Source organism: Girardinichthys multiradiatus, chromosome 22, assembly GCF_021462225.1.
Source record: "Girardinichthys multiradiatus isolate DD_20200921_A chromosome 22, DD_fGirMul_XY1, whole genome shotgun sequence".
NCBI classification, from domain to species: domain Eukaryota; kingdom Metazoa; phylum Chordata; class Actinopteri; order Cyprinodontiformes; family Goodeidae; genus Girardinichthys; species Girardinichthys multiradiatus.
This window is the reverse complement of record NC_061814.1, coordinates 22,451,346-22,476,722: the sequence shown is the minus strand read 5'-3', so window position 1 is coordinate 22,476,722 and position 25,377 is coordinate 22,451,346. Positions and strand designations below refer to the sequence as shown.

The 25,377-nt window shown below is 37.1% G+C and overlaps 1 protein-coding gene and 1 long non-coding RNA gene across 5 annotated transcripts; one reads left to right on the top strand and one right to left on the bottom strand.

Moving 5' to 3' along the window:
• Positions 1-1,057: 1,057 nt before the first annotated feature.
• LOC124858699 (filensin) lies at positions 1,058-14,035 on the bottom strand. 2 transcript variants are annotated; one of them, XM_047350842.1, is made up of 8 exons: positions 13,489-14,035; positions 11,660-11,720; positions 11,377-11,472; positions 8,368-8,460; positions 4,839-4,946; positions 3,580-3,800; positions 2,735-2,826; positions 1,058-2,509 (listed from the first exon to the last, which is right to left on the bottom strand). In XM_047350842.1, exons 1-8 carry the CDS (start codon positions 13,860-13,862, stop codon positions 1,542-1,544), a joined length of 2,013 nt encoding a protein of 670 aa, XP_047206798.1. In that variant the 5' UTR covers positions 13,863-14,035; the 3' UTR covers positions 1,058-1,541. The 2 variants fall into 2 exon arrangements, with proteins under 2 accessions (XP_047206798.1, XP_047206797.1); XM_047350841.1 differs by having other exon boundaries at positions 4,839-4,952; positions 13,489-14,034.
• A 198-nt stretch (positions 14,036-14,233) lies between these two features.
• LOC124858700 lies at positions 14,234-20,300 on the top strand. 3 transcript variants are annotated; one of them, XR_007035909.1, is made up of 4 exons: positions 14,234-14,314; positions 15,333-15,594; positions 16,511-16,588; positions 16,852-20,238. It is a non-coding gene; the product is annotated as an uncharacterized LOC124858700 (long non-coding RNA). The 3 variants fall into 3 exon arrangements; XR_007035910.1 differs by lacking the exons at positions 16,511-16,588; positions 16,852-20,238 and adding an exon at positions 20,240-20,300; XR_007035908.1 differs by lacking the exon at positions 16,511-16,588.
• Positions 20,301-25,377: the final 5,077 nt, after the last annotated feature.

Here is a 25,377-nt window from a genome sequence, read left to right as displayed (position 1 = left end):
GAGCTCCTGCGTTATGCAGTCATGCATGGTGCTGATTGGACCCACACACGCACACACACACACACACACACACACACACACACACACACACACACACACACACACACACACACACACACACAAATTTAGAAAAAGATCAACCCAAAAAACTTAGGACTTTTATGCCTCTTTATTTCTAAAGATCAAATCTGTGAGAACCTTTAATTTATTTGGATCTACAATGATTTACAGATCCCTTTTCTACAGAAATCCGACTGCTCTCTTTATTTCATTAAAATATTGTGTGTTTATGTTTGATCAGGTAAAAACAAACAAAAAAGAAATACAATGATATAATTGCAGCAATTGAAATATTAAAACAATTTTATAAAACTTTTTTGGCCCCTCAGGTACTTTCAAATTGACATTATTGGCCCCCATGGCAAAAGTTTCGACACCACTGATTTAGGTCATTTCTTGATTCTACAGGCCAGACAGTAATAAAGTCTGGGTTTAGCTAGTGAAATTGAACAAAAATGTGGTTAATTGGCTGGGAGTCCTTTTAACTCAATACTTTTGAATATCATCAATGCTAATTTGATGTCAAAAACAAAGTGAGTTCATGCAGTTCACTCTTATCAACTAGTAAGAGGGGCATTTTGGAAGGAATCACTAAAAACCAAAAATGATGAGGGATGTGCAAAGATAGGAAAATAAGAGAAATGACATTGCCCGTTGTGTGACATTTATTTTTACACACGTTGGGAAGATTATTGGTACCACTCGGTTAATGAATGAAAAACCCACAAGGGTCAATGAAATAATAAATAATTATATGAATCCACAATTCAAAAGCAATGGCCACTGGTTGATTGTCATTGTATTTTTATTTATTATCACGTCTATCAAGTTATTTTAGTAACCACTGTGGATTTTTCATTCATACCAACAACTTTGTCCCCATGTGTATCTTTTAATTTTACGTGATTTAATTTCTTTTAAGGAAGTATTTACTAAAGTGGTTTCAATCAAGTGAGTTGAGTTATTTACCTTGAAATAAGGTGAGCGAAAGTATAGGTGATGCTTGAGTCTTTTATTATTCATTATATCAAAGCAAATTAAAACACAGCAAAATTGTGCTGAGGGCAGAAAGTGAAATCCAATTAAACAATTGAGCTAAAAGGAGGGAGCTGAGATCTAAGAGAAAAAGTCAAAAGGGTGGCACAACTTATTACAATATTTGGTATTATTTCTTCTTTTTTGTTCAGGTGTCATAGAGCTTTTAATCTGGTTCCAAGTTTTCAGACAGTAAAGGACTTCAGGAATGGGTGCAAGTCAAACACAAGTGAAATGCATTCAGGACTCAGGAGCAGAGACTTTAAGCAAATGCATGCAAGCAAGAGGAGTATCAGTGTTTAACTGGTATTCATGCAAGATGAGTCTCCAAAAGAGACTGAAACACTGGTGTAAGTCACAATGGATTTATTTCTGATACCAATATCAACAGTGCCTTCTCATTTAAGGACCTGGACCATGGATTCAGCAGGTGCTGATGGGTGGTTTCAGTGTTTCCTCTTGCTCGACTTTTCAATCATGGTCTCCACCACCATGGAAGTTTCCTCATAACCTTTGACTTTGTGATCACTGGAGAACGTTTCCACAGACTCCACCACCTCCACCTTTTCATAGCTCATGGTGTCTGGGTTGAAGCTACTGGAGCTGGTGGTGCTGGTGGTGCTGGTGCTGGAACCTGAACTAGATTTGCTGCTACCACGGGGTGCAGGCTTTGGAGTTGGACCGTTGCCATTACTGTTTTTCTTGGACCTGTTGTCTCCAGGGATGGGATCTTTGGAACTCGAGCCAGATGGTGGAGACAAGGGGTCTGGATCTTTTGAGAAAGGCTCTCCGTTATTAGATTTACCTTTTCCTCCTCTATCTTCAGCTCTTCCGCCAATGTTATCTTCTCCTGCATTAGGGGGCAGGGTGGGACTAAGAGGTCTGGGGTCTACCATAGGCTGAGGGGGTGGAGGAGAGGGTGTGCCACGTCTGTGAGGCTCATAAGGATACATAACTCCATCTCTGATAGTGACGAAGACGCGGCCAGCTGATGGCGTGGATGTGTAGAAGCAGGGATCCAAGTAACTACCATCACCGGTAACAAGGACATAGCGACCTTTGGTATAGAAATCAGGAATTGGCTCTTGTACTCTCTTGTACTTTCTCATTCTGTCTCTGACAATATTGCAAAGAGTGTCGAAGGCTTTGCTAATCTGAGCTCCATCTGGGACATCCTGTGGAGACACTCCAGTGAAAACAGGTGTCTGCTTCTCTTCTTTTACCTTGTCCCCCTGCACTTCCCCAGATGGGACCCCCTTATATTCATCATCTTCACCCTCTCCAACATTTGTCTCCTCCTGGCTACTGTCTAGAACATCTTTTGGGGTCAGCTCTTTCTTCTTCAAGACCTTTTTAGCCAGTATCTTCTGTCTAGGCTTTATGCTTGTGATGTCTTGGATAGCCTGGGTGATATCTGGGCACAAATAAAGACAAGTCAAGTAGCTGCACTTCATTAACTAATAAAGGTTCCAAACAACCTAAATGCAAGTTACTGATATATTCTTATGTAAAGGCATCGCTTTGTTAGCTTTATAGATTTGAAGAGTATTTACTGGGCTCTACTATGATGGGAACTGACTATACACTTCAGGGTGACTTTAAAAACACGCTATCTGTGATTTGCTCATCAGGTCCTTACCTCTCCCCCTGCTTGATGCACTGGATGTGTGAGTGTAGCGGTAATTAGTGGTAAACAGCGTAATGGGAGAGTCAATTATGGCAGAATTCAACCTGCAGGTTTAAAGAAGAGAGAGAGATAAAAAAAAATGTTGCCCAGGCAACAGCAATGTACTCAAAAGCTTTTTCAACCTGGAAAACTCATAGTTGACATTTCTTGATATTAAGAAAGAACAGAGAGCTCTAAATAGAACACATGCCACTTTCTACAAATGAGAAATAGAACAAAATGCAATGTGAATTGAAAAAGATCTGTTATGTCACAGGGCCATCTGCTGGTGTATTCAATGTCGTCCAGTACACCTGTAAAATTATCTTTTTACAGTATGTTTTACTCTGTAAGTGGATTACATTTCTGTACTAATAAATAACCAAAATGATCTGGGGATTTCCGCAGCCAGAATTCTGTATTGTGTAATCCACATAACGTTTGTTTTTTAAACTATTAACATATGATGGGTTTAAAATGATGCTTGTTTTTGGACTGAGATATTGTCAAGAGACAACTCGTATTTAATTATGATCTTGTTGTGTTGTCGTATTTAAGTAACAAAAGAACAGTTTTTTAGGAAACAATGTGCTTCTTAGAGATTTTTTTTAGTTGCACCATTGATATGATTAAAATTAGGATAATAATCTGTTACAAAGAAGCAAAAACAGAAGATATCTGTAAGGAGGCAAAAGCTTTTTTTTTCTTCACTGCACTGTATGTGCAGATTCTTTGGATGTTAGCAAGGGTTAGAACTGATGTGTCCATAACTGTATTGTAATTTTTTGCACTCAGAAAATCATGAGAAAGCAGTCAACCTGTTATCTTCATTCTCGATGATCCTCTTGTACCGCTCCAGCTCATTCTCAAGGGATGTCTGATACATGGCCAGGTGGCGACACTCGCTGGTGCACTTTTCCAATGACTTCTCAGCTTCCTCAATCTCCTTCCTTAGAGATTCAATTTTCTCATTGTAGTTTTGGATCTCATTGTCATAGTTCTCTTGTGTGCTTCTTATGGTTTGCTCCAGCATTGCAGTCTGAGAGATTACAATATTCACAGAGTTTAAGAAAATATTATATACAATATTGATAGTGATGATTACTGACAACGTCTTGCTCTTATCATTATCCATATTTTACACAAGTAGTAATATGATGTTTAAATTATAATTCAGATAATGCAATTAAATATAAATCAGGAGAGAGCATAAATAGGTGATATCTGTGAGGGGATAACACAAGTTTTACCAAGATTTTTAACAAATATCTGATACATCTCAAATTGAAAAAAATATATATTATATGGGACAATTTGCAAAACTCATGTTAATGTGATATTAAGAGATCCTTGCAAATACCTAGTTTTTATTACAATGTATGTGACAGAAAAACATTATCAGAGGCCATTTAATATCTTTACCATATTTGTTCTAAACAAATTGAAACAATAAACAAATTGTTCTCATAATTTAAAGACAACTCAAACAGCCCAAATGAACTAATAGAGAAAGCAGCCCATAAAAGATTATAATTAGCATATGATACATTTAGAAACATTCCCAATTTAAGCAAAAATTTAGCTAAACATTGATCTGATATTTTGATGTGCTGTTTTTAAATATTATGAAGATTATTTTATGTTTTAGGAAAAATCTAGTTAGTAATAAAAATAACTGGCTGAATTACATTATTATACAGTTATATGAAAGTGAACTAGATTCAGTCTTTGGAACATAAATAATGTTCTTTCCTTTTGGCCCTCTGACTGCATGGTATGAATTTCAGTGCTGGGGGACTTGATTAAACAAGACAATTAAACTGGTACCATCATTTCTAGGGCATTCTTGTGTTTAACAAACATGAGGTAAATAGTTTTTGTTAAAGGGCATTTATAAAAGCAGTTACTGAAGGAAGTTATGAATTATAGATATAAAAAAAAAAGAGTCCAGCCATACAAAATGATGCTTTATGTTTGTTTTTTTGTTTATGGATACAATAAAAATTTTTTGGGAACTCTTAACTTCGTTTTTGGGCAGCTGGGATTACAGTGAAATGTCACTGCTATGGTAACTTACCTCACTCTGTAGGCGTTGCTTGTGAACCTGCAGCTGACAGAGGGCGCTCTTGTACTCCTCCAGCTGAGTCTGCAGCCCTGGGACCCTCCTTTGGGCCAGCAGCTTCTCCTGCTCCTTCACACAATTAGCACAAATCAATAACATCTCAACAATAAGGGTTGCATATTCATGCAGCATGATGCTAACCCCTCCCTGACATGAGGTGTTTTATTACTTGTGGTGAAATTGTAAAAGAAAATTTATATACTGGACAACAAATTACTGAAACAGGAAAAAAAAAGAGTGAAATGCCAAATCAAATATGTGATACATTCTAATCTACGTTTGCCATCTCCTGAAAAGATGCTGATAAATTTGAAAAAGCATAAACTGGATGATATTTAAATTTTTGACTTTAATAAAGAAAACTAATCAGCTTAAATATGAAATTTCATATTTCATTCTCATTAACTGGAAGGGGAGCTTACGGATACAAAGGAAAGAGGAAACCATCATGATGGTTTGAGAAACTAGGTACAGTTTTAAAAAGCTAAGCCATTTATTTTTGAGGTGTTTGTGTTTTTAGAACAAAACTTAAATGCAAGGATTGGATCAGTGAGCACTGTCTGATATTTTCCAAAATATATATAATATATATATTTCTAATAAAATGAAACAAAATACTTAATCTGTTTAAGAAGTCTAGATGGCAGTTATCTTACTTCTAAATTGTTGCATTTATTCAGGAAAAAATGTGTGGTTGTTTTTAGTGGTCTCACTCTGTAGCTTTACAGGGGTTGGACAATGAAACTGAATCATCTGTCATTTTAGTGTGGGAGGTTTCATGGCTAAATTGGACCAGCCTGGTAGCCAGTCTTCATTGATTGCACATTGCACCAGTAAGAGCAGAGTGTGAAGGTTCAATTAGCAGGGTAAGAGCACAGTTTTGCTCAAAATTTTGAAATGCACACAACATTATGGGTGACATACCAGAGTTCAAAAGAGGACAAATTGTTGGTGCACGTCTTGCTGGCGCATCCGTGACCAAGACAACAAGTCTTTGTGATGTATCAAAAGCCACGGTATCCAGGGTAATGTCAGCATACCACCAAGAAGGACGAACCACATCCAACAGGATTAACTGTGGACGCAAGAGGAAGCTGTCTGAAAGGGATGTCCGGGTGCTAACCCGGATTGTATCCAAAAAACATAAAACCACGGCTGCCCAAATCATGGCAGAATTAAATGTGCACCTCAACTCTCCTGTTTCCACCAGAACTGTCCGTCGGGAGCTCCACAGGGTCAATATACACAGCCGGGCCACTATAGCCAAACCCTTGGTCACTCATACCAATGCCAAACGTCGGTTTCAATGGTGCAAGGAGCGCAAATCTTGGGCTGTGGACAATGTGAAACATGTATTGTTCTCTGATGAGTCCACCTTTACTGTTTTCCCCACATCCGGGAGAGTTACGGTGTGGAGAAGCCCCAAAGAAGCGTACCACCCAGACTGTTGCATGCCCAAAATGAACCATGGGGGTGGATCAGTGATGGTTTGGGCTGCCATATCATGGCATTCCCTTGGCCCAATACTTGTGCTAGATGGGCGCGTCACTGTCAAGGACTATCGAACCATTCTTGAGGACCATGTGTATCCAATGGTTCAAACATTGTATACTGAAGGTCTAAAACCAGGTGTTTCAGTTTCATTGTCCAACCCCTGTACTTTTGTAGTAGTAATGATGACCATTTAATAAACTAAGGCCCCAAAGTACATGTGCATAAAACAAGTTGGTCACTTTAAAGTGCCTAAATATATAAACCTTCAACTCACCAGTGCAGTAAAAAAATAAAAAAAATGTTTGCTCTCTGTTCATTAAACATGGAGATTTAACCACCTATTATGTACTTCAGAAAGCAGTGCAGGGCAGCCACAATCTTCTATTTTCAAACACTAGTCCTAGTGGCAGAGAGAGGGGTGGGCTCAAAAATTAACATGCAGCAAGAGGAAGGACATACAGTATGTTATTTATAAAATAGGTGGCAGGAGAAGCAGAGAGAAATGCTGCCATCTGGACTGGTAATGCTATATAAAGTTTGCCTGAAGAAGTTACAATTTTGGGCTTTATGAGGACTTTTTTTGTCTCAGCCTTGGCAATAATGAGGAAAAGGACTTTGAAATGCAAAACCACAAAGTTTTGATCGCAGTGAAGTTAGTTTTAGGTTGGATATTCGTGCTCCACTGATTCAGTGGATGCAGACCCTCTGATTACGGGCAGCTGTTTTCTGCCTGCTCCCTCCTGCACACACTGGTTCGCTGTAGGATCGACAGTAAATTTCTGAAACAAACACACTGTTTGAAAGTGGTATTGTTTTGTGTGTTTTGCGGGAAATGTTTGTGTGGCTGAACAGCCGATTTTATGTGTGATCAGCTGATTTAAGTAGTTATTAAATACAGCGTCCCTCCTGCATGTAATTCAGAAAGCTGAGATGGTCTCCTTATTCCTTACTTTAAGCCTTCATGCATGGTTTATGATTTGTAAATAGTAGAAATAAATTTTAAATTGGCCCACTTCAGCCATTGTGATCTTTAATATTATTGTAGTTGCTCTTCAGTTTTATTAACTTTTCTCCGTACTACCACTTTGTAAACCTTCTCATTTCTCCTCGTCCCATGACCAATCAGTGAACAGCAGTCTGTTCACGTCACATGTGGTCCCTTCTTAGCCCCGGTCGTACATGATCAGGAGCAGGGATGAAAAGAGTATGTACCGGTTAAAGGGACATTTCTGTATGTTCGTTATTGGCTGTTGTTTTGAACAAAGGAATCAGTTTACGTAAAAGTGTACATACATTTATAAAAGTGTACATATATTTATCCTGACGTAATTTGTTGCTTCTTTTCTCTTAGGGTAGTCTCAATAAAGATTTTAACTTTCATATTACTAAATGATAATGACTTTTCTTTTTACAAATTAGGCCCTCATCTAGAGCAAAGCACACAAGCAACAGTCATGAAACATACTGGTGATTTCAAGGTGGCTATACACAGTAAATCTTTAAATCATCACTGCAGTTAAAAAGATCTGTTGCCTTCACCTCATTGCTCATGGAGACTTAACCAATTAAACCATGTCTGCATTAGGAAGCAGCGGTGCCTCTGAATAACATTTAAACAAATAAATCTCCAATCTGCTACATTCAAACAGCAGCCACTATGGCACAGTTACTCAAAAATTAGAATGCACTGTCATCCTCCTTGGTACTTACCTAATTATGTGCCCTGACATTTAAAATTTGCTAGTCTTTACAGGTGTCTCGATGAAAGGTTCAGTGCATGTCCGTCCCAACAAAACATGCGCAAGCACATGCACACACACTAATACACAATCAGACAAATCGACAGACAGGAAACCAATTGAAAAGAGGAGCCAGTAACCTCATCAGCTGCTTTCACGTAGCAGGGCTGACACAGATGCAAACACCATCCTCTTTCCCCAGGGAAAGTTGAACACACACACATAGAAGTTGACAACATTAGTGACCTTACCTCGGAAATGCCAACTGACACATTGGGAACAAGGGGAAGTGTCTGGTTTATTTGCTGCAAAATGTTCACATAGGTTTGGATTTCTGCAAGGTTCTGTGAAAAGGGAGATAAGACAAAATAGAAAAAGAAAAAAGGTATATAATTCAGTGAGAATGAAAATCATCTGATCATCATCTAAAAGTTGGCTGCAAATCTACTTCAACCTCCTGAGGATTTAAGGAGTTAAAATGAAATCAGTTAAAGGCTTTGATTTAGCTCAGCTATATGACCCAATATTTCTACCTACACTCTATCACTGTTTTTACTATCGTGATCTAAAAGCGTGAGAAACTGTTTCCTATATTTCTCCTCTCCGGAGTAATACTTCAAAGCTCAGCAGCGTAAGCACCATATTCACATCAAATGACCCCCCTATTGTTTTCCAGATAATGCAAAAACAGCAGTGCCCTTTCATATGCTGTGTAAACCCTGTAGAGTCATGGATTAATTCAGCATTAAGCAGACACAATTGAAACAAAACAAAAAAAAAAAAAAGAGAGAAATTGTGAAGGCAGGAATTCACACATGCTACATTCAACATTTTAGCCTTTCTATGTCTCAGCATTTTTGCTGCCTTTGTTTTGGAGCTTCCAGCTCTTACTGCAACACAAAGGGCAATTTTTCTTTTTTTCCCTCTGTACATGTCCCTTTGTGAGTGCCTGTGATAGCAACAGTTTTTTTCTTGTTTTTTTCTCTGCAGTGTTTTTCCCCACCTACATCACATAAAGCAAATGGTTGCTAAAGCCCCAGGAAAACTGCAGCACATCACCTGACACCTCTTTTTGTACCAAAATACAGCAGTTATTTAGTTAGTAGATGGAGGTAAAATGTGTTTCTGATGCAACACATAAAGTCATTTCCACATACTATTTGATTAAATGTTTTTGGACAGAATATGAATTAACCAACATGTTTCTACTGAGGTAAAAGGTATGAACAACAAACACATTGGAATAATGAAAATGAAGGGGTTAAAGTGTTTTTTCTTTGTTGTTTGCAGGAACAATGTCTGCACCATTTAAACCAAGTTACCTACAACACCATTTAAAGGTATAAACTGGCATTATGAAAAACACAGTGATTGAATGTCGCATGTCCATAATTGTTTGAACACTCTCACCTTATATCATCTGAACAACAACCTGAATAACTTTAACTGCATAACAATGGCCCTTGTAAACCTTATGCTTGACAGTGTTGCTTTTAGATTGATTCTGGTTGATATGTTTTTTTAAGATAGAGGAGGTTACAGTGGAGCTGTTTTGGTAACTAATCATTTGTAGTGAGGTTTAATTTTGGAGAAACTGGTAGCAATATAGCTATACAATCTGCAACAAAAAGCCCATGGAAATATAATCCCTAAATCACGTTATGTTTTGAATCATATGGCTATGACTGACCACCAATAAAGAATCGTTGGCTTCTGGAAATGATTAACATTACTGCTGAGAGCAGATCAGGTATGATTTTAGGTTTAAGGAAATAATGATTTGTCTAGTTAAGTATCTCATTATAGGTAATAACCTAGTAGTATTAAGCCTTTGACTGAGCTCTATGCCAAGTCCCTCCAGGACCCTGCATGGAAAAGCAGGTATAGACAACGGATGGATATCCATTTAATCTGAGGCCATTTAGGTTATCCGGAAAAAATGAGCAGGAATCATTATATTATCTCATTTAAGTTGTAAAAGTTAATGTTAATGTTTTTTTTTTTTTTTATCTGTATTTGCTCTGTAAGAAAACACTTGTTTACATGTAAGAATGCTAGTCTGGAAATCACACAAGGCCTCGTGCATTATAGGAATAAGCTGGATACCAAGCCAGAACAGTTTGTTTACCAACTTCATGGCTGTTTATGACTTTGCTGGAAGAACTTCATCCAAATCCCAAGACACAAAATCACTTCACAACTGTTTTCAGCCTTTTTGAATCATATCCAGACTATGTGAGAATAGGAAATAAGGCTCTTTTTTGGCATTGTTCCCAGCTACATCTTTATGTTCCATACACTACCCATTGTTCTATAGCATAATTAGAACTAAATATGACAAAATGATTGAAAGCAGATAGTGGTGGTTTATATTCAGAGATTATTTAACACTTTTTTAATACACAAATTTTCTTCTCTGTTCTATCCCAAGTCATTGCAACTCTAGTTTCATATTTCGCTGCAGTTTTACAACACTCTACAATGTGAGTTTTGCACATCATATCATATCTGCTATCACACATCATTGCGGTTAACTGCAGACATATGTTAGAAAAAGGCAAAGCAAAAATGTTTTTGATCAAATATTTGAAAAGATCAAATGTTCTATTCCAAAAAAATAAGTTTTTAAGATCTTTAACAGGTCAGTATGTGATCTGTCCAGGACTTATTTTGTCTCTCCCCCAAACACTGCTGCAGACAGGCACCAGCCCCCAATTATGTGGACATAAACAATGGTTGGATGGATGGATGGATGGATGGATACTCTGTGAAGCTGTCATAATGTTTCTACTGTTGTAACATGTTGGCATCTCTTAACACGTGTTTTACATGTGTTTAAATATAAAAAGATGTAGTTTGTGAAACATCAAACAATGTTCAGCATATGAAGTGTGCATATAGGGTAATGTAATGCAAATGTATATCATTCTAGAGTGTCAAAGCAGATCACATTACTTTTGACATCTTGGGTTTTTCTTCCCTTCACATACCATATGATCATCTAACCGTGATGAAAGATAAATTGTTCCATATACAGAGTATGTGTAAAATTATTAACCAAATCAATTAGGAAATGGATCATACTCCATCTCTATGGAGGGACCTCAAGCATTCATCAAGCCGTCATTAGTGAATTTACATCAGTGTTGCATGTGAATAGCACAGCATAAAATGAGATTACGCTACTTATGGTCGTCATGTGAAGTGTGAATATCATAGCCTAAATTCCATAGCAATGGTTAGCAGTTATTTAGACTGACCTTCTTATGTCTATCTCTGGTGGAACTGATGTCATCCTGCAGGAACTGAGACTGGATCTGGTACTCAAGATTCTTTAGCAGAGCACTGTCAGCCTCCTGCAGGGACAGGAGAGGACAGAAAGGAGAGAAGAAAAAGAGAACATTAATCTAAAAATCACTCATACAGTGTCAAAAAACAAAAGTCATCTTTAAAAGTCTATTTTTTATTATTGTTGCGGTTTCAAAAAACTCTTAATTGCTTTTATGTTTTCAATAAACAAGCATAGGTTATTTTATGCACTACCTTATTTAAATGTTCCAGTGTGCCGCGCATATGCTCTTGGTAATCACATTCACTTTTGTATCTGAAAAAGAAAACATTTTAATATTTAGTTAAAGTCAGTTTAATTCATAAAGCATCTAAATGGGGTTGGAGAAAGAAAAAAAACCTAATGGCAGCTCAGACTAATTTCCTTTAAGGATGAACTTGGTAAAAAAAAAAATATTTTTACATGAAGAAATTCACTAATGCTTTAAAGTTAGTCTTTTGCTTTGATCTTTTGGTGTTAATATAAAAATAAAGAGAAGCACAGTTTCACATTTGCCTGTTAAGTGGCAGTGATTACCAAGTTAATCTGTTACTGGAAGCATCTATGTATGTATAAAAAGAAATATTGACATAACTACAGCAAAATGTTAAATTCAATAATTTTCACTGGGTACTATAGCCAGTGTTGTACTTATCAATGAACAGTTAAACCTCAAATTTTTCATTCCCCAGACAGATTTAGTCTAAAATTAATTTAATTTAATAAAGATTGTTTCTCATAGGAAATTACCCCAGCATCTGTCAAGAGATAATAAAACAAAGTAGAACTATAAGTTTTCAATTAGTTTATTTAACTGTTAAGCAAGGGGTTTTAATTTTTTTTTCTATAATCAGCAGGTCTGAACAGATAGAACATAGTTCTAAATGAGAAAATATTTTAATCGGTCATGTATTCATTATGTCTTCTGAAAGTGGATTACCCTGGTGCAAAATTGGGACATATGCACTAAAGCGAATGAGGTGAAAAATACTGCTGAGAGAAAGTTTCAAAACTGTGGGATCACTTTAAACTTAACAGAAAAGAAAACACAGTAAGCAGCATATGTCTGCAGAGCAAAACTCTTTAAAATTCCAGAAAGCAATATGAAAGTGACAATTTATGCACTTTTTTGTTTGTGACCAATTTCCCTACAGAGGCAGCTAGCACTGCATTGATGTTAACTCAACCAAATGTCAATCAAATTTTCTGGTTGACTTAACATCAATACAGTGCTAGTTGAGCTTTAGCCATTTTGATGTTAGAACCTGTCTGTTTTAGCTGAAGATGCATCTTTTGCTGCAAATATTAAAGTTTGTTCGTATTTTTTTCATTTTTTTTTAAATAGGGATTTAATTTTTTGCTTGCTTACATTTTCTCCTCTCTCATGTATTTGTATTACTCATAAAATACGATTTCCTGGGTAAGGCAATAAAGTATTATTGTTATAATTTTTTTTAAAGTTAAAAAGGTTATCCTCCTTGCCACCACAATAATCTCAATAATTCAGTTATTTCTTCTGAAAACTGTATAAACAGAATCCAAACATGTTTTAACACCTGACCATGAAAACACAGTATTCACTGTTTAGAAGCGGAATCATAAAAACAAACACAAAAAAATTATAACACATTTGATCATTGACGTTGGCTGATTGCGTATGAAAAAGAATTAACTTTTTGGAAGATTCTTCAAAAATGCCATTATTTCAGTTTAGGCGTCTGCCATCTATCTTGTTTTTCCAGGGACTTCTGATGAAACAACAGAATATGTATTTGAGAGTGTTAAAAAAGTAAATATTTAAACAATTTTACATTATTTGAAACAAAATCAGTCAGGTGGAATAATGGCATGATCAACATACAAGGTGTGTGATGGTGAAGAGTTTTTGCATCTTTGGTTTCTTATAATTCCTGATAAGCAAAAAAAAAACAACTTTTTACCCAGCAGTCTCTGATCACTCTCTATTAATTCTGATATGATTGATTTAATTATGCTCTATCTTTGACCTTTGACACAAAGATAAACCCATGTCTGTCCTTCTTACTTGTTGGTAAAGTCATCCAGCTTGCGGCAAGCCTCCCTCAGCTCCCGCTCCAGCTTGGTGTGGTCGGAGCACAGCTCTCTGATTCGCTGCCTGTTAATTTCAATCTGCTCTGTGAAGGCCTCCTCCAGGCCACTGGCCTCCTCCATCCGGTGCAGCGTCTCCAGCTGCTTGCGGAACACTGCATTCCTCTGCTCCAGGACTCGAGCCCTGTTGATGTACCGGGCGAAACGGTTGTTGAGCTCCTGAAGGCTCTCCCAGCCCTGGATGGCTGAGATGCCTGCAGGGGTTTCAGAGTCTTCAGTTTCCTCATCAAAGACATCTGAGCGCTCATACTTCTCCTTGCGCACCTCGTGTAGGTACCTGGTCTTGAACATATTGGTTTGGTTCCTTCTGGGCTGATGGTATTCCTGGAGTGCTTGATCACCCTTCAGCACCTCTATTGTGAGAAAACTTGGGTGCTCACCCTTAGCAGCCTCATGCTAAACTGAATGGGGTATGGTAATGTTTGGAGTCATAACAGCCCCCACTCCAGGCACCCATACAGGGTCTCTCTGCCTATCATATCAGCGTGGGGCCTTCCAGAGTTTTTGCTGCACTCTGGCACAGATGTGAAAAGCATCACTGTTGATGACAAAGCAGGAACACGAATACAAACAATTGGCATTCCAGTGAAAGAACTAGGCCGTCCATTATTTTGGTTCTTAGTCAGCTGCTTTATGTATCCCTGTTTGGGGCTCTGGATGTTGCCCAAGTGAAGCACAGAGGGGAACTTTTGTGCAGGACAGTGTGCCGGACTTTCAAAAACAGTTTCTGGCAAAAAGGGCTGGTAAGGCAAGGTCTAACAGTATTTCTTTTTTGTTTTACATTCAGTTCTAGATGTGTTAAACACATTTTACATATCAGTCTTATAAAATATCTAAAATCAATCTGAAAGCTGCATTCTATATTCTGAATTATCATCTCTATTTGCTAAAGGCAAGAATAATGAGCGACTTGGTTTTTTTTTAACGTTCTGTAAATTTTGAAGTCTGTGATGAACTGGCGACCTATCCAGGATCTACTCTGCCTCTTGCCAAACTATCTTCCTGATTGATGTTTTTCTGTCAGATCTTACTTCATTATTTCCACGTGTTCTTTCCTTATGATGTCATTTATGGCCAAACACTTCAATTGCTTTTTATGTTATCTTTTGGTGTAATGGCTTCTTCTTTGCTGAATGCCCTATGTTAACACAGGACTCACATCACTGTGGATGATGACACAAGGCAAGACAAGGCAACTCTATTTATATAGCACATTTCAACCAAAGGCAACTCAAAGTGCTTATATATAGGAGTATATGTATATAAAAATACAAAGAGATAAGATGAGATAAGACAAAACAAGAAAGACTTGATTGATCTCCCAATGGAGAAATTAACTTGTTACAGCAGCTCTTAATAACACACAAGTAGGGTGCAGATAGTTAGGAAAATGTGCAATCAAAGAAGAACAAGGTAAATGTGCAAAAACAGGTAGTAATAATAAAATAAAATAGAACAAAATAAAATAAAATAACCTATGGATTATAAGTAGTGGAGGCGATTGTGCTAAAGTGACAATGATTGCAGGTATTGACAAATACAGAGGTTATTACACGAGTTATTATACAACAGAATTGAACAGTTGGACAGCGGTGGGGATGAAGGACCTGGAGTAGCGCTCCATCCGGCACTGAGGGTGTCTCAGTCGGCCACTGAAGGAGCTGCTCAGTTTTACTATAGTCCAGTGCAGTGAGTGAGAGGTTTTGTCCATGATAGATGTGAGCTTGGCTAACATCCTTCTCTCACCCATCACCTCCACAGAGTCAAGTGGGCAGCCAAGGATAGAGCAGCCCTCCTTAACCAGCTTGTTCAGTCTGTTCCTGTCCGGCTCTGTGCTGCCTGGAGTCCAGCAGACAACAGCATAGAGGATAGCAAAGGCTACCACAGAGTCATAAAAAGTCCTGAGCAAAGGCCTGCACACTCCAAAGGACCTCCTCAGAGGATAGAGGCAACTCTGGCCCTTCTTCTATAGGGCGTTGTTGTTATGGGACCAGCCTGGTTTATTGTTGAGATGAACTCCAAGGTACTTAAAATAACACATAAAAACAGAAGATAACAAGTAAAAAAATAAAAATAAAAAACACACTCCTATCATCTATAGACAGCATCTTTACAACGTCTTTTACTTTCGTTCTCTGCTTGAGTCATATATTTTACAAAACGCATTTAATTGCTGGGACAATAACCCCGAAAAGCTAATGGCTGGACATTCTCATACTGTATACACTTACATAAAACAGATGACCATTTGTGGTGATCCACAGTCCTCTTCCTAATATCTTGGATGGATTTCTTCTGATTTTCTAATGATGCCAAACAAAGAAACAGTGTGTTTGAGATGTGCCTTAAAACACATGCAAAGATGTGCATCCAATTAACTCAGATGTTGTAAATTAACATATCTGAACTTTATAGTCATTAACCATCAACTGGGCTTCCCCAAATTGTATAAAGGGATAGCAGTCTTAGTGTCTGCATACTGCTGAATTTGAAGAAAGTAACAGAAAAATTCTAATTAAGCAAATAAACATCATTTTTGGCAATCCTTGCTAACATAAAACCGGAAAGGTTTATATCAGGACGTGATGAAAATGTCATGAACTTCTGTTAATTCTAATTTTTTTTAAAACACACAAACCAGTACCTTACTATGCAAAAACATGATGTCTAAATATAAATGATAACAATAAAGTCTTCAGTTAAAACACTTTGTATATCTTTTTAAGCCAACAAAAAGCAGATCCCATATTTAAACATAAAGGTCATGATAAGGTTTTTGTTTTCCATTGTAATATGACTTTAAACCTTTTCAGTAAGATTTTGCCTGAATAAATGAAAACATGTAATAGTTTTTAACAAGGCTCAATCTTCAATTCCATATTTCCTTCTCCTCTGCCTCCTTTTATTTCCATGATGCCATTTACTGGGACCTTTACTAGAGATGAGAGACAGGGTGATGGTAGAACAAGCGACAAAACTGCTCATTTCACAGCTTAGTCTCCAGGCTATAAAACAAGGTCAGCAAACCGTCTCTCTCTCTCTTAACAAATCTCTCCAGCTGTCTGGAAAACAACTCAATGAAAAACACGTTATATGGCAGTACATCAGCAGTTCAGCATACTTTGATGTCAGAAAAGCACACAGCCTACGATAGTGCTGTGACACGCTGCTAGGAGCATATATGTATATATATGTATATTATATATTACTCATATGTACAACCTTGCTTTTTAGTTGTTCCCTATTGCCTTTTAACTCATTCACAACTGTCTTTTTACAGGTATTAGCACAAGCCACTTCAACAGAAAAGGACCGAGGTTTTGGATGACTACCGTATTGAGTTAAACAGAACCTAGTCTGACTTCAAAAAGAAACTCTAATTTTATGTTTCTTTTCAATTGACCCATTCACCCATGTCACTGTTAAACTTTCTGGTAATTTCTTATCACTACCGCCTTTTCATCTTTTGTTCAAATTTAAGGCTGGAAACTAAAATATCTGCAAGGTTAAAGTAAATAAAATGGGAGCACAACTTACAAACCAGTACAGTCCTCAAAATCTGCTAAGGTGGAATATTTGGATATGAAACCTCTAAAAAGTGCATTTATTAATTGTTTAATTTATTTGTTTCTGTCACGCACAACATTGATGGAAAAAGTCAGCAATCTTGCTATCCTACACAAAGTATCACATCAGAGTCCCAAACAAGGCATTTCTAAATGATCGGTATCAAATTCCATGACTAAACTTAACATCCAGAGCTTGTTGGTTTCCTGTCTGTAGTTTTATGTGAGCCGCACCCACAGTGAACATGAAGGCTGCATTTTGCACAGTCAACTTTTTAAACAGTATTATTTTGGATTACTTTCTTGAAGTATATAATCTGGGTTTTTCTTTACCCAATTAAACTCTTCCTCCTCCCAGTTCACTTCCTGTAAAAAAGCTTCACAATAAAATGCCTGCCACAGGGGACTCAACCAAACATTTTACCAGTGTACTGGTGCATAATGGAGTATTCAGCACTCATTCCACAACATTTAAAAAATATATTAAAAAGTAGTTAAGGAAGAACTTAGTGCTTTGTAACACATGAGTTTACTGAAGAGCAGTGTTGGGTGATGCAATATTCATATATCATGACGGATTCAAATATGTTGACGAGCTGCCAAAGCAGAGAAATTGTGATATTGTATATAAGGCACATTCTATGTGTCAAAAAGGTAGTGCTCCTGCTTGTTTCTTTCATAAGGTAGAGCAAGTTAGAGGGCAGCTAAGGAAAATAACTGCAATAATAATGATGCCTGTTGCCTATTGCCACATGGTTGCCTACATTTAAAAGGCCAGGTGGAGATTTAAAATGTTGCTAATGGAAAGAACAAATATTGGGGTTGTTGAGCTCACCAAGATTGGTAGAACCCAGAAAAGTTGATATTGTGTTGGAAGCGCTAGCAGGGGAAGCCAAAAGACAGGTTAGTGTTCTTGAGAATAATGAAACAGACCAGATTATTGCTTTTCTGGATTCCCTATTTGGTGACTGGACACTTGTTCCAATTCTGATGTCTCAACTCCTTAGTTGCAGGTGAATTTACAATAGTTCAAAACTGCTCTAGGGCTGAGTGAAGGTCCTCTGGCTCAACCCTTGTAAATATATACATGTTGAAACTCAAATGAGGATTTTGCTGCCTAAGGCAGCCGAAGGCATTACTGGTGGACTTAGAGCACCAAACACACAATTTGAGGGAACTCTTTAGTGAATAACCTCCTTTGCTTCTCTTGTGCTTCCATAATTTTCTCCTGCTGCCCCAGTACTTATAGACATGACCACAGTAACAGCCAGTTGACTTTTTACAGTATGATTCAATTACTGACTGTAATGAGGGATCTAAAACATTAAAATAAAACCACACTAAAACATGCAAATTATGATCTACACAAAAACAATTAAGAAATGTATTTCCCCACTGACATCACCAATGACCATTAATTAGATCTTAGCGTTGTTTTAAGCATTATGACAACTTTTTATCAAGTGGATTATTTTTTTAGCGACCATGCTTTTAAAAAGAATTGGCCATCAAGCATGGTCGCAGAAGTGAACAAGAGGCAGTGAAAGTAATGCAGGGATATTTACACCACCAAAGAGCACCCAATGTTAAAGCTATATATTTAGCTATACTTTGGGTTGCTATTATATGCAGTCTGCAACTGCTCAAGGAAGGCTTTTTTAAGGTTTTTAGTTTTCACTATCTGCAAAGGGAAAGTACAATAGCAGTGTCTCTCCTCTTGATGCTGTTAAGCTGTAGGGATTGTATTTCAGGGTCTGCTTACACTTGGAAAGACAGCCAAAATAAGAACACGAGGGATTATGCCAACATTTATAGCAATATCAACACAGTATCAACACAGCAAAACATTTACAATAAAAGCCATAACCATGTGCAAAGCTATCTGAACTTCGGATTTCATGAAGTTACAGTGCTCACAGTATCATCTCTGCACACACTCCTGATGCTGAGTGCATGGTGAGTTGAGGCTGCAGGCTATAATTTACCCCTGACCCATATCATTTAATACAGAAGACACTGTGTTGTTAAGAGTGTGATGAAATGCTAAAAAAATACTACAACAACTAATGCTACGAATAATAACATTGATGTGGAAGTTAAAATGATAGCCATTAGGTAGCTATTGTGAACTTCAACTGTTGTTTTGTTTTAAATCCAAAATGAGTGTTTGAGTTAGACAATTAAATTAGACATAGTGTATATCAAGTCTCAACAATGGCAACATATTTATTAAGTGTCAGTAGTGCTTGGTGCAAGTTGGTAAAATTGTGCAAACTGAATCAAGCATGCTTAGAAATGCTCTTTGTACCCTAAGTGCTATGATATCTTTCTTTTCATTAAGAGCTATGCTTATTGTAGGGTGATCATAATAAAACTATAATGCCATAGCGCCCACCGCTACTAAATACTGCAGATGTATGTGTTGAGTGAACCACATGCTGGAAAAGCTTATTAAGGCAGTTCTGTAAAAACACCAGTTTGGGCAAAATATATGTCACTTTCAAGGAAATTAAACAGGAGAGACCCTGGAGCATTCTTGGTCAATGGGTTAAGTGTGGCACAGTCATAATACTAATGTAGTCCATGCAATTCTGATTAAACTCATAGGGGTAAATGTCAGATTTCCAAACTGAATGCATTATGGAATGCTACACAAGTTATGTAGTGGATCCAGTTCCCCGTCCTCGTGACTTTGACTGGTAACTGGAGGGCCCCGTCCAACAGGCATGGGGAAATAAGGAAATGGCATTTATGTGAGAACAGTTTATTGACTGTCAGTAGTGTTGATCTAACATTTGAAAGCTAAATAAAGCTGATTCTGATTCTATAGTCAGAAAATACCTGTGATAACATGACGCATACAGATATGGCGAGAGGACCATGCTTCCTGAAGATGTGCGCCACCGCCTCACACTTTTCCTACCACTCAGAGAGCTATCAAAAGCTGCTTTCACAATGTGCTGTACATGTATGTGCTAAAATATGTTGGAATAATTGTATATAATTTTTATCTTATATTTTTCTTTTCATCTTATATTTTTTCCTTTTCTTTAACTTGACTATTTGATCTTTATAACCTTTCACATCCTATGTGTGAGCAAGGATGTGATGAGTTTGTCTGCAGGCAAGGATCAAAGGTGGAGCTGGAAAGAAAGCAGTCACAGTTGAGGAGGTCATAAAGATGATGGCTGATTGTGTTGAACAGAAGACACACTGATCTTAAGATGGGGGAGACTGTGGAAGTGTATTGTTACAAGATAATGGTGTTTATGACCTGTACACGTTGCAGCTGTTTTTCCCATCCTTTAGAGGGCAACGGTTATTGTAACTAGGGAGCCCCCAAAGATAATAAAAAGAGAGGTACGGACAGATGGTTTTCAGAGCGGTAGGAGATTTGTAACTGAAAGCACATCGCTGTCCGTTCTCCTCGCAGCGAGTGAAATAACTAATTATTTGTCTTTCTCTTCTTTTTGTGATGTTATAAGTATTTTAGGTTGTTTGAACCTGACAAAATACACAACTGGAAATGCTAATTATCACTTAAACCAAGTAAACTGTTAATATTCATATACACAGTATGTTGCTTCTAGAAAATATGTTGCAATCAGTATGAAAAAAGTGTTAAATAGTTGGTAAATGTCAAATAGCCTAAATCATATGCATTACAGCAATATTAGAAATTTGTACATTTATAAAAGTCATGAGTAGAACATATAGATGGACTAAAACACTGCATCAGAATTTCAAACTTTAATGAAATACACGGGGAACTAAATACAAATGGACTAAAACAACGCGTCATTATATCCATCCTTTTTTTTTTGCCATGTCCTGTCCGGCAGAGTAGCACTCCACAAGTGGAGCATTACGGCTAACGCTATAATGCTCTGCTTCCTATATATGTAAAAAAAACTTTATTAGAAACTGCTTTGGGATTATTTCAATTGTAATGAACACAGAGACAGAATCGAAAAGGGAAAAAAAGAAGCAAGAAACAGAGAGAGGTGGGGCAAAAAGGAAAAAGGGAGAGAAGGAGAAAATAATAGAAGAGAGAAAGAAGTTTGAAGAGAGTGCAAGATACTAGAAGACTGCTTCTACACCTGCAGAAACATGTATAACAACAACAATGTTCCCGAAAAGTGCATGTTACTAATGAATACAAGATGTATTTAGTGGTAACTGCGTCTCAATAAGGAACATCTGTGTATTTGTTTACACCTGAATCCAAACACCTGTGGCTGTAAGTGTGAGCGTGTTTGTGTATACAAGGTTTCTTCATAAAAATATGCAATATTGAGTGTGAGGAGCCACAGACCAGCCCCCCTGAACCCAAGACAGACACAGAGGAGATCTGAACCATCCTTTTTACAAACATGAGTAGCACATATTGATGGACTAAAATACCAAATCAGAATTTTCTACTTTTATATTAAGCGGTAACACACCAAAATGCATCAATTAACATTTTCTCAACATACCTCCATTTCTCAAAGTGAAGGTAGCACATAATGATAGACCACTTTAATAATAATGACTTTATTCTATGTGTCAGAAAATAATAACTACAAACATTTATTTGACAGTATCATAACAGTGAAACTGTATCAGAGAAACAAAAACCTTTATTTTACATAAATATCTGAAAACAAGTTCTCTTTTAATATTTTCTGCAGGCATATGCTGTGTGAATATCTTTAGATTTGGCACGATCAAAATTAAACTGGTCCATCTGAGCCTGCAAATCAAAAAGATTTGTCGGTGAACACACCCACCAAACATTTAAGTAGCCTACACATCTTTATTAAATAGAAACGCTGTAGCATTAGTAACAGGCTGTGTTTAGAACAAATTCAGTACTGTTTTAATAAAACCATATGACATATCAACTGATCAGAAGTCGAGCATAATTTTTTGCAAAAAATATACAGTGTTTCACAGGACGCATGTTTGACACTCAACAGCAGGAGTCCAGTCTGGTTACAGTAGTACAGTAGTTTACACTGTAGTAAGAATTTGACAGAAGCCAAATTAAAGTGTTTTATAAATAAAGGGTACCTGTCAAACTAACAATAATGACAATTTAAAAACAATAGACCTAACTAAGAAACATATAATGTAGATTTGCCAACATTTACCTCAGAAATTCAAAACAGCAAACTTCCATTGGTAGGACAGTTTAGCTGACAGGCTCCCAAAGTGACGTATCCTCTGTCTGCATGTACCACAAGGTAGGACGGATTGAGGGGTAGGGTTCTTTGGTGGAACACTTGCTCCAAAAATCTGAATATTTATTCATGTGATCATACTTTGAGTGTCACCATTCTTGTTGTATATTTATTACACAAAGTTCTGAATTTTTATTCAAATGCGGTACTCATACTGGATGGTGACGCTCTACATGAAAGGTATCTGGGAAAATCTACATTTTATGTACAGGATGTAAAGTCATAACACCACTAAAATCAAAATGACTGTAATGACTACTGTATAATTTCTTAACTTTCTTAAGATAAATACATTTTTTGAAAGCTTATTAACACTAAACCTACATTTGTAGCTTATCTAACTAACTAAAGAACATACTTATGTTCTCAGGGCAAAACAGCAGAGTTTAAGTAAACATTAAAATAGCCTAGAAGAATTAAAAAAATTTAAAATATCATGGTCAACTTTATTGGGAAGAAAATTTTATACAAGAAGAACTAATTAGTTTCATGTAGAGGACGACAGAACATCACTGTTCAGAGAGAGTTTTGCAGATCAAGGTACAAGTGAGAATGTTAGAGGGAAAATGTAACGTCATACTGAGAGAGGACTATCACCTATGAACAATGATAAACAAGCCAGAAACCCTTTCTTTAAAATGTATAAAATATGGAGGTTTTTGCAAGATTTAGAACATAATTAATAAAACAAAATGACAAGCCAAAGAAAATGTAACAGTTTTTGGACACACTGTTCTGATGACAAATGGTAAAGCAAAGTGTAATACCTTTCAGATAAATTATTTATTTATGTCAACAAATAATTTGCATTCTCTCACATCTTATTTCACAGATAAAATAAGTTACCCTAGGTGAACTTCTTAAAAATAAAGTATTTTGAATATATCTTTTAAAGTAACAGATCTGCAGCATCCGTCTACCTCAAAGAGCCATAAATCCGATCTCTACTTGTCACTTTGCAATGGGAAATTACAGTGCCACCCACCTTTCTGCCTCTTTACTTTCTTCTAGCCTGCAAGAGTGTGGAGCTGAAGCCACAATAACAGATCTAAAGTAATTGAACAGCTTTTAATTTGCATCAACGTTTTGCACATTTTTCTAGTGTTATGATATGTGTTAGGAAGCCCAAGGTTCTTCACTAACTACTGTTGAGTGATTCTCAAGTGCAATAAGATGAGTGCTAAACATTCCATTCTGCAGTGTACTAGTTAAATGTTAGGTTGTTGTATTAAACTCACTAGGCCAAACATCCCCATATGAGTGTGTCCTCTGTGGCAGCCATCTTATATTGCAGGTAAATAGGTCCCAGCCAGAAAAGCAGCTCTTTTATAGGATGTGAGCTGGCAAGAGCAGGAATTTGATTGATTTGGTTGTCCATGTGTAAAAATTCAAAGTAAAAAGAGAGGCATGAAATTAATTATAAATTGTGTATGTGTATACATGACGTGTACGCTTTATGTTTCATTCATAGAAACAAATTGTTAATGACTTTATTCATATAAGTGTTAATCTTTGCTTTTGTTTTCCCTCCAAGAAAGGATGATGTGATAGGCCAGTTTGAATTGAGAAAGCGTGGTCTAAAAATATATATATGGGGACTGCTGGATGGATTGGTTGTCATTTTGGAAGCTGCTGCAATTATCACTGTGCAAAGGGCAGGCCTCTGAATACCTGAAGATGGTCATAGCAGTCTCAAATCAAAATAATTGGGAACTTAACACTATAGACATTAAAGCAGCCTTTTCACAAGGCAAAGATTTAACCCCAGATGTGTATATCTGACCACCTCAACCAGCACAGATTGAAGGAATTGTATGGAAGTTACATAAATGTGTTTATGGCTTGGCAGTTGCTTAAGTATTCTGATACAACAAAGTGAAAGAAACCATGCAGAAGCCAGGGGACACTGTGCCAAGAGTGTAGTGGATTTCAACTGTCTAGATGAATAGAAGTACAACAATGTGCGTATTTTTATGGATCCTGGCAGAGCTCCAGAGCAAGAGGCTCCTTTAACAGACACAGACATGTTAAAATCCAAGATTTGAAATATACTGTGGGTGGCAAGAAAGAGCAGACCCGACATCACGTGTGACATATCCATCAAACACAAAACATGCTACTATTCAAACCCTGCACTGCGGAAACAAACTGATGAGAAAATTTTAATCTGAGGTTACTCTACGGTTTCTGTACTTGGGGGGGAAAAAAAATCCCACAAATCAATGGTGTTTAGTGATTCCCCACATAGTTGACATTTTAAACTGCCAATGGGAGAAGATGGAAAATTTAATTTTACACTTACACTAGTGTAACTTCAAAAGGAACTAAGTGTAATTAGCTACGTTACGTTTATAAAGTCATGTAATTACTTATTCTACTTTTACAGTTTGAATTGAGTAACTTGTACCTGTAACCAGTTACATTTTCAAAGTAACTTACCCAAGACTTGTTTTCAAGCATATACAGTACAGATCAAAAGTTTGGACACACCTTCTCAATCAAAGATTTTTCTTTATTTTCATGACTGAATATTGTAGCTTCACACTGAAGGCATAAAAACTATGAATTAACACATGTGGAATTATATACTGAACAAAAAAGTGTGAAACAACTGAAAATATGTCTTATATTCTAGGTTCTTCAAAGTAGCCAACTTTTGCTTTGATTACAGCTCCGCACACTCTTGGCATTCTGTTGATGAGCTTCAAGAGGTAGTCACCTGAAATGGTTTTCCAACAGTCTTGAAGGAGTTCCCAGAGATACTTAGCACTTGTTGGCCCTTTTGCCTTCACTCTGCGGTCCGGCTCACCCCAAACCATATCGATTTGGTTCAGGTCCGGTGAGTGTGGAGGCCAGGTAATCTGCCGCAGCAACCCATCACTCTCCTTCTTGGTCAAATAGCCCTTACACAGCCTGGAGGTGTGTTTGGGGTCATTGTCCTGTTGAAAAATAAATGATGGTCCAACTAAACGCAAACCGGATGGAATAGCATGCCGCTGCAAGATGCTGTGGTAG